The 10,609-nt window shown below is 43.0% G+C and overlaps 1 protein-coding gene across 1 annotated transcript in view; it reads left to right on the forward strand.

Moving 5' to 3' along the window:
• LOC111981054 (LIM and SH3 domain protein 1) overlaps positions 1 to 10,609 on the forward strand; it is a 45,424-nt gene that overhangs the window by 13,330 nt on the left and 21,485 nt on the right. The window contains exon 3 of the mRNA XM_024012177.2: positions 4,039 to 4,123. Coding sequence (XP_023867945.2) covers positions 4,039 to 4,123 — 85 coding nt within the window. The remainder of the gene's footprint in view (positions 1 to 4,038; positions 4,124 to 10,609) is intronic.

A 10,609-nucleotide genomic window follows, 5' to 3' on the forward strand; every position in this document is an offset into this window, starting at 1 on the left:
TTGAGTCAAAGTACTACTGCTGAGTATCTTCCTTCTTATCGCTGACTGTGACACCAGGTGGRTGAAATGAATTGTCAGGACGGGTAGAACAGAAACCCAGCAGTACTCCGGACCTCCAGGCTCAGATTTGAATAGCCCCTGTTCTGTAGTAACACAGTAGGCAAGTTTTACTTTCAAATGGTGTGTAACTGTATAGTTAATGAATAACAGAAGTCAACGCAAGCCATTCTTTCTGAGAAAATTACATAATCCCAGTGTTGATGCAGCACTGGTACTTTCCACAGTTTGCCCAAGTGCTCAGTGCTAGGCCCTGATCGAAACTGACTGGATAAGAGCCCAGTCAGTGAAATGTCTCAGCCAGACATGTCTTAATATTTTAGCCTCTGTGTAATGGCTTCTGTCAGTCTCCCTGTGTGGACGTCAGTCAGACTAGAATTTACAGCAGCTCGGTCTTAGCTCCGTCTCTCTGTGTTCTGCCATCTACACCAGCTCAGTCCCATAGATAAAGCCAGAGGCTTACTACACATCTACTCTATAGTACTCTGCCCCAGCCTACCTCAGAGTAGCTTCCATTTGATGTTTTCCCTGACCACGATCCAGGGTCACATCAGCTATTCTCATCCCATTTTAAGGGGTAGGCTAATTAATTTAGCATTGGGGATAAACTGATCCTAGATCAGCTACTTTGTCCTTGAGTACCCCTATGGACAGGAGTGGGTGTGGCCTTCCAGAAAGTTATTTTACACCTGCTCCTAGTTCCACTTATGCCAGTAACCCTTGCTCTCTCCAGTAGTGGGTTAGTTCCTGTTCTATCATGTTGACTGTAACAGTGCAATAACGTGTGTTTGTGGCCGTCATTGATAGCAGAGGGAGGCAGTGTGTGACTCCTAACCTTGTTACACTGCAGCCTGACAGACAGATGAGTGTTATTGGCTACTGACTCAAGACTCATGCATGTACAGGCATTACATAGCCTTCACACACACATTCTTGTATAACTGGTCCCCACAAGTATAGTTAAACTCGTCCGTGCTCGCGCGCACACACACACACCAAAACAAACTCAAACGCACAATGAGTATCAAGTATCTGTATGCCAGCTGCACACTCGTCTCTCTGTTCCATGCTGCAGCAGCCTAAAGCACAAAAGATGCTCTGTAGAACACACACTGGCCACAAACCAACCCGACACACCCGTATCCCCAAATAAAACCTACAAATAATCTATTATGACTTTTAGAATGAAGTGAGTGGAGTGCACCTTGGTTTACCCAAGCCGCCCAGTCAGTCCTAGAGCGCTATAGAACAGTAGATTACAACAGGATGCTGTTACCGAACGTTACACATGACATGGCAAACTGACGCTTCAGCTCTCACCCTGACCTAAGCTGCCGCTAGCACAGCCAACCACTACATTTGAATGGAATCTGATAGCAGCACACTCTGCCTTTTCAGGAACGTGTGTCTGAGCATACAYGACGGACCTGTGTGTGCTTGCATGCTCCAGTGCAAGGAAGGTTGCAGGTAGCCAGCCCTTAGAGGTAAGGCAGCAACCGGAGGGTTTCCAGTTCGAATCCCGGGTCCAACAGGACAAATCGTCCAAGAAGTGAGCTGGCAACCAGAAAGCTGCTGATATCAAATCCTAGATGCTTTTGCCTGCCGTTGTTCCCTTGAGCAAGGCCCTTAACCCCCCACAACAACAGCTCCCTGGTTGCTCAGTGTGGCAGCCCCCCACACCTCTCCAACAAACCTGTATCTGTGTCTTTTGGAGGGGTTGGGTTAAAAGTGGAAGTCACATTTCGGTTGGACCTTGTGTACAATTGACCATTTTAAGTGATCTTAATCTTAATATCACACAGCCTGTGAAGTGCCCTGTTCAGCGCTTTCACAGTACTCTGGGCTCACACTCCCTCTCTGCTGTTTGAGCTGAGCTGTGTGCGGGTTTAAAAGTGCTTGTTAGTTCGTTTCTCATTCCTGGTAGTAGATAATTACACGGCGTTCTTCAGAAGGTCTCACTGTTTGAGGCTTTGAGCTCGTCCGTCTCTCTACATCAGTTTAAGTATAAATTCAATKACCAAGTCGTCAAGGAAACACTAAACATATTGCCTAACTGGGATAACCCCGAGGCAGGGGGGGAGGGGGATTGGGGTCGTCCCACCCTTTGGGGCATGCTGGGTAATGGAGTCCTTATGAGCAGCTAGATTCAGTTGAGGGAAACACAAATGCTTCGTTTGCAAATGATGTCTTAGAGTGTGCCCCCAGCTATCCATAAATACATAAATAAATAAATAAATAAAGAGAAGAAAATGGTGTCGTCCGGCTTGCTTAATATAAGGAATTTGAAATGGTTTATACTTTTACTTTTGATACTTTTGATATTTAAAACCAAATACTTTTAGATGTTTACTCAAGTAGTATTTTACTGGTTGACTTTTACTTGAGTCATTTTCTATTAAGGTATCTTTACTTTTACTCAAGTATGACAATTGAGTACTTTTTCCAACACTGGTTTTTCAACACCTGCTATGACTCTCAACCAGACATTTAGTAACCTTGAAAGAAACAGCCCCCCACAAAAGCGTACCCTCCTGCCAGTCACCTCTGGCCCCTGTTGACGGTGACAGGAGACAAATAGAAACTGACTGTGTTCTGTTAGAGATGTCATCTGTCTACATGGGTTCCTAATTCACCCTTGAGACGACCTCGAACAATGACTGAGGTTTATTTGAGCTGCCTTGCTTTTCTTAAAATTCTAGACCTCTTCAAGTCAAATCTGGACCTTGAAACCAGTTCTGTTGCTTTTTTATATAGTTCTTCCCTTCTTACCAGGGACTGATTTTAGACCTGGGACACCAAGTRGGTGCAATGAATTATCAGGTATAACAGAACCAGCAGTAGTCCACACCTGGTAGGTCAGATTTAAATATCACTTTTCTAGACCAGTGTCCCTTTTCTAGACCAGTGTCCCTTTTCTAGACCAGTGGTTCTCAAAGTGGAGGTCCCGAAAAGGTTTTGGGGGGTCATCAGTGTGAATCTGGATGGGGGGAAAATACATTTTTTCCCCTTCATTGTAATAGCCTCCATTTACGTTTGTATTTTATATTGATACCTTTGCCTATTCGACCTGGTTACTAACATACGCTTAGAGTATTGCATCAAATGATTGTCTCAAAAACATMATCTGTGCTTCAGAACCAAGAARTTGTGCGTCTTGATTGTTGCCCAATGACCAGTCATCAGCATTGGTGTGCAAAGGCGGGAAAGCGTATATCCAGATTAGTGACTAGAAAGCACTTGCCTGGCAAAAACAGTGAGTTTATATCATCCACATAAAATACACTTCAGCAATCTGTATTAGTCGCGTCTTTGCAACAGCAATAGGCTACCTGGTGATTTCATTGATCATTTTCATATTTCAGATGGGCCTAGTTTGAGTGTGTTGTCATTATATACCTCAGTGGTGGTMCTCGTTGTATGTCTGAAGATRGCTGTAACATCACACTACCTTCAATACTTATGGGACGAAGATGTAACATTCTGGCAAATGAATTACGATATTTGTGAGGACSAGGAAAGCTACAGACAGATCATGCTTCCTATCCGGTCCTGTAACCCGCGCTGCATACAGGTAGGCCGTATGATGCTGCTTGGCCTGGACTCCAGAGARGTAACGTGTAATCCCTCGTTCTTATTGGCTGCTAACATGAATGACATTCAGTTCAAAATGCAGGTGTRAAACTCATTTCTGTGTCTGAAGTCTACAAAACAACGAAACACGACAAAGTCTACACCTGTTGTGTTCGGCGCRTGTGACAAATAACATTTCATTTGATTYATCTTKTGTTTTAGGGCTGTAATAACGGGTTACATTTGCGCAATGCACAGCGATTTGTGCACGTGCGTGAGAGCAGGTCGCGAGCTTTGAACCACTCTCTTTTTGGGGGTCGGCGGTCAAAAGGTGTGAGAACCACAGTTCTAGATGGTGTGAATGCCCTGTGCTAAAGTTTTTTTTCCTCCCTCTCCTGTGCGTTTTTACAGACACTACCCCAAGACAAACTTTACCTGCGTGGCCGACACTCCCGAGAACCTCCGCCTCAAACAGCAGAGCAAGATGCAGAGCCAGGTAACTAGCTACTCACCAGAACACACCCTTCCTATTCCCTTTTACACACAGGTAATCCCAGTTCACAGGCCTCATAAGACCGTCAGTGTGGAAGTAATTAATGATCCTCATATTGAAATTGTTTATGATGATCTATGATGCTGTAATGATCTATGATGATGCTCTGGCTCTAATGATCTATGATGATGCTCTAATGATTTATGATGATGCTCTAATGATTTATGATGATGCTCTAATGATTTATGATGATGCTCTAATGATTTATGATGATCCTCTAATGATCTATGATAGGGCTGGGCAGTATACCGTATTTTACTATATACTAGTATTGATGCAGGGACCGGTTTGGGTTTTTACTTTACTTTCTATACCGGTATTTGAATGCTTGGTTTGTTAATTGTGATAYGCCGTGTGTAATGTCMATTTTTATAGTTTMMTTCGTTACYTGAGTCATCTCTCTCCGCTCTTTCTCTCCGTGCCACTTTCCACACAGACCTAGCCACGCCCCCTGTCACTCAAGGAACRCATTTGATGTTCCTCAACCACGAGACACTTGCGTTCGGTCTGCATGGTCAATGTTGACGACAACAATGCTGTTTTCACTTTGCTTCTTAATATAAATCCACTAGCGTTCTAGAATGACACTTAGTTTGTGTTTCTTACATCCGCAAACAGCTAGTTTTTATTTTCTTAGCAAGTTGCCCTAAATCTTGTGAGACTCTTAATTGTTAGTCGCTAATGCTAATAACTAGCTAATAAATGTACTGAGTAAGAGCAAACGTAGCTAGCTAATACAGCAATGGTGTAGACCTAAATCAGCATGTTGTTTGTGCCACCGTATCTTCTAAATTAAAGAGGAATATGCAAAGCAAGAATATGTTAGCTACATGAAGTAGCTAAGAGAAAACATGCAATGTAGCCAAAGCTTATAGGGTCCGCTAGGAAACWCTTATCAACACTTTAGTTCCTACCTTGTCACAATAACTCCTCCCTGGCATTTTAATTCATTGTCATCTCAAACATCACTGTATTCAAAGTGCCCACTATTATATTCTAACTATAGAATTACAATAGTCATTCTATTTCCATGATACCAACAGTTTTGCTCTAATTCGCAAGTCAAATCGCAATTGCAAAATCTGGTTAAAAATAAGTCCTAGATTATTTGCCCACATCGTGCAGCCCTATGTGGCAGTGTGGAAATTATCACAATTGAGCAGTGGTGTAAAAATACTTTCAAGTACTACATATATWTWTTTTTTTGTATCTGTACTTTACTATWTWTTTTTTTGACAACTTTTACTATTACTTCACTACATTCCTTAAGAAAATACTGTACATTTTACTCCATACATTTTCCCTGACACCCAAAAGTACTCGTTACATTTTGAATGCTTAGCAGGACAAGAAAATGGTCCAATTCGCGCACTTTTCAAGAGAACATCCCTGGTCATCTACTGCCTCTGATCTGGAGGACTCACTAAACACACATGCTTTGTTTGTAAATGATGTCTGAGTGTTGTCTGAGTGTTGGAGCRTGCCCCTGGCTATCTGTAAAAAAGATAATGGTGCCATCTGGTTTGCTTAATATAAGGAATTTGAAATGATTTATACTTTTACTTTTGATACTTAAGTATATTTCAAACCAAATACTTTTAGACTTTTCTCAAGTAGTATTTTACTGGGTGACTTTTACTTGAGTCATTTTCTATTAAGGTATCTTTACTCAAGTATGACAATTGGCTACCTTTTCCACCACTGCAATTGAGTGCAGGAAATGCAGAAATGATAAAAGTGCTGAAATTTGTTTTGGTTGAATTGAACAGTATAAAACCATCAGAATGGAGAAATACATTTGAAGTGATTTCAATGAGTATGTATTGCCACCCTAGGATCACTCACTACTCATAAAGCAAATGTACAACTTTTATTATTCAAAAACTAAAAATACAGTCATGCCRTCCATTTAAAAAATATATTTTWAAAATATTTTCTCCATATCGCCCAGCGATATGATGATGCTCTGGCTCTAATGATCTATGATTCTCTAATGATCTATGATGATGCTCTGGCTCTAATGATCTATGATTCTCTAATGATCTATGATTCTCTAATGATCTATGATGATGCTCTGGCTCTAATGATCTATGATGCTCTAATGAGCTATGATAATCATTCCTATTTGTGGAGACATTCCTTTAAACTGCTAGGATTTGTTGTCTCTCTCCTCCCACATGTTAGCATGTAGTCATCCTCTATCTTCCTGCTTGGTTCTCTGCCTGTGTCGTTGCTGATTCTCCTCCAGTCATGGTTCTCCTTTTCCTCCCCTCCCCCGCTTTCTCCTCCCACTCTTCTCTTTTCCCTCTTTCGTTCATTCATATTTTACCTCCCCCAGAAGAGACAAAGTCCCCCCCTCTTTATGACGAAGAGCCTGTCTCTATTAGCATTCATCTCGTTTCCTTCCTCTTCAGATTTCACTTCTATCTCTTCCTCCTCTGACCTCCCTCCCTCCTGTATCAGTGTCTTTCTGTCTCTTCCTTTCTCTCTCGTTTTCTTTCTCTCCCTCTCGTAAAGAGGTGTAAACAGACCTCCCTACCCTGCTACCATAGCAATAGGGTTCCCGTGGCAACACTGCGGGCAGTGGTGAGGGGATAGAGAAGCGGCCCCAGTTCGCCACACACACACACCCTCCACCTCCATTCGCCACTCTAACACTCGAATGATGAGCTAGCATGGACACACACACATGGRCGTACAGTAGCTAGCGACAGACAGACACACACACACTTGCATGTTCACAGTTTCCGAGACACACGGCCAGTTTGAGTCAGAGGTTATTTCCTGTCTACTCCTCTAATACTCTATGACAGGGCCTCTGCTACGGCCACACACAGTATGGTCAGGAAACGTCTATGGGAGGCTCACAAAGGACCCTTAGTCAGCCACAGTTACATGGTGTATTCCCCACACACACTTACTCAACTCACACAGCTACATTTATAAATCCTTTAGTTTATATTAATAATCATGTTCTCAAGTGTGATTATTATACGTATTTAGGATCACAGGTTATTAGTAGTTTGTTGAACAGACTAACACCCCATGTAGAAAAACACCATCTGTGCCGGTCTCTCTCTTCCCTCTGATTTCCCCCCCCCCCAATATATATCTCACACACACTCTTTCTCCACCAGCTCTCTTTGCCACAAGAGTCATGTGGACTGGAAGCGATAGTCCGACTCAGCCCTGATGCCCCCTCACTAGTGTGTCTCTCTCGTTCCATCTCTTTCTCTGTATAAAGTGAGAGGATGACTAGAAGACTAGATTTGGAGAAATGGCCACTGCGGTCAGTYAGTCCAGACCCATGCTGATTAATAGCACCGCCACCAATCCGGATTACATGCAGAGGGGATGGGCGTGTGTTTGTTTCTCTCTGTGAGTGTGCGTGTGTCGGGGTTAGCTGTGGATTAGCAGCCATACTTGACTGACTGTCCCAGTGTATGTAGTCTGCTAACCAGCTCCCAGGGGGCTCCAAGAGGACTGGGAGGATCCTAGAAGTCCAGTAAAACAAACAGATTGAAGCAACATGGCCACACAGCGATGAGACCAGACACATACACACACACACAGWGGAGGCTAATGAGACCACTGACAGATGCTGGAGCCTAGTATCTCCRGCAGCAACCTACAGAGAAGATCAACCAGCTCCACATCTCTTGGGTGGATGCCAATCCGTGGTGTCACAAACCTGGTTCGATTCTGCTACGTGTAAACAACACACAGCCTACATCATATGARAACGTGCAGTAGCTCTAAAACGGACAAACACACACCACCAACTCTTTAGTGCACAGAGAGCAAATTTCCAATCTCATCTTATTATAGCAATAACAGGTGACCCAGTTTGGATATTCTGGTCAGGTTTTTTTCCCCCCTCTCTCAAAATAGACTGTTATTCTGGTACTTCCTGTGATAGAAGGCTGATTTCTATTGGCCAGGCTCTGAGGCCTGGTGGCAGATCTGGACATGGTTTGGAGAGAGGTGGGGGGGATTTGGGGGTATTGAGAAGACTGGGGGTGAAAGGTTATGAGAGACAGTTGRCCCTAATACAACTGTCTGGAAAATGCATTGGTTTGTCCTACTGCTAGAACAGGAGAGTGGGGGTGTACAGTTGAAGTCGGAAGTTGACGCTACACTTAGGTCGGAGTCATTAAAACTAGTTTTCAACCACTCCACAAATTTCTTGTTAACAAACTATAGTTTCGGCAAGTCGCGTTAGGACATCTACTTTGTGCGTGACACAAGTCATTTTTCCAACAATTGTTTACAGACGGATTATTTCACTTATAATTCACTGTATCACAATTCCAGTGGGTCAGAAGTTTACATACACTAAGTTGACTGTGCCTTTAAATAACTTGGAAAATTCCAGAAAATGATGTCATGGCTTTAGAAGCTTCTGATAGGCTAATTGACATCATTTGAGTCAGTTGGAGGTGTACCTGTGGATGTGTTTCAAGGTCTACCTTCAAACTCATTGCCTCTTTGCTTGACATCATGGGAAAATCAAAAGAAATCAGCCAAGCCCTCAGAGAAAAAAATTGTAGACCTCCACAAGTCTGGTTCATCCTTGGAGCAATTTCCAAATGCCTGAAGGTACCACGTTCATCTGTACAAACAATAGTACGCAAGTATAAACACCATGGGACCACGCAGCCGTCATACCGCTCAGGGAGGAGACGCGTTCTGTCTCCTAGAGATGAACGTACTTTGGTGCGAAAAGTGCAACTCAATCCCAGAACAACAGCAAAGGACCTTGTGAGATGCTGGAGGAAACGGTACAAATATCTATATCCACAGTTAAACGAGTCCTAATCGGCATAACCTGAAATGCCGCTCAGCAAGGAAGAAGCCATGTTCCAAAACTGCCATAAAAAAGCCAGACCACGATTTGCAACTGCACATGGGGACAAAGATCGTACTTTTTGGAGAAATGTCATCTGGTTGATGAAGCAAAAAACTGTTTGGCCATAATGACCATCGTTATGTTTGGAGGAAAAAGGGGGAGGCTTGCAAGCCGAAGAACACCATCGCAGCATCATGTTGTGGGGGGTGCTTTGCTGCAGGAGGGACTTGTACACTTCACAAAATAGATGGCATCATGAGGCAGAAATTATGGGATATAATTGAAGCAACATCTCAAGACATCAGTTAAAGCTTGGTCACAAATTGGTCTTACAAATGGACAATGACCCCAAGCATACTTCCAAAGTTGTGGCAAAATGGCTTAAGGACAACAAAGTCAAAGTATTGGAGTGGCCATCACAAAGCCCTGACCTCAATCCCATAGAAAATGTGTGGGCAGAACTGAAAAAGCGTGTGCGAGCAAGGTGGCCTACAAACCTGACTCTGTTACACCAGCTCTGTCAGGAGGAATGGGCCGAAATTTACCCAACGTATTGTGAGAAGCTTGTGGAAGGCTACCCAAAACGTTTGACCCAAGTTAAACAATTTAAAGACAATGYTACCAAATACTTATTGAGTATATGTAAACTTCTGACCCACTGGGAATGTGATGATAAAAATAAAAGCTGAAATAAATCATTCGCTCTACTATTATTCTGACAATTCAAATTCTTAAAATAAAGTGGTGATCCTAACTGACCTAAGACAGGGAATTTTTTACTAGGATTAAATGTCAGGCATTGTGAAAAACTGAGTTCAAATGTATTTGGCTAAGGTGTATGTTAACTTCCGACTTCAACTGTATTTAGTAGACTACAGTAGGGGATTGACGGAAGATCTGAAAGGCAGTCAGCAGTGCTCAATTTGGTTGCCCCACTGTTATGATCACATACAGTGCATTCGGAAAGTATTCAGACCCCTGGACTTATTCCACATTTTGTWACATTGGTGCCTTATTCTAAAATCTGTTAAATTGTTTTTCCCCCCTCACCATTCTACACACACTATCCCATAATGACCAAGCAAAAACAGTTTTTTAAGAAAAGTTTGCAAATGTATATATTTATATAAAAAATAGCACATTTACATAAGTATTCAGACTCTTACTCAGTACTTTGTTGAAGCACCTTTGGCAGCGATTTAGTCTCGAGTCGTCTTGGGTACGACGCTACAAGCTTGGCACAACTGCATTTGGGAAATTTATCACATTCTTCTCTGCAGATCCTCTCAATCTCGTGTCAGGTTGGTTGGGAAGCGTCGCTGCACAGCTATTTTCAGGTCYCTCCAGATATGTTGGATCGGGTTCAAGTCCGGGCTCTGCCTGGGCCACTCAAGGACATTCAGAGACTTGTCCCGAAGCCACTACTGCGTTGTCTTGGCTGTGTGCTTAGGGTCATTGCCCTGTTGAAAGGTGAACCTTCGCCCCAGTCTGAGGTCTTGAGCGCTCTGGAGCAGGATTTCATCAAGGATCTCTCTGTACTTTGCTCCGTTCATCTTTTCCTCGATCCTGACTAGTCTCCC

This window comes from Salvelinus sp. IW2-2015, linkage group LG20, assembly GCF_002910315.2.
Source record: "Salvelinus sp. IW2-2015 linkage group LG20, ASM291031v2, whole genome shotgun sequence".
Lineage (NCBI taxonomy): Eukaryota > Metazoa > Chordata > Actinopteri > Salmoniformes > Salmonidae > Salvelinus > Salvelinus sp. IW2-2015.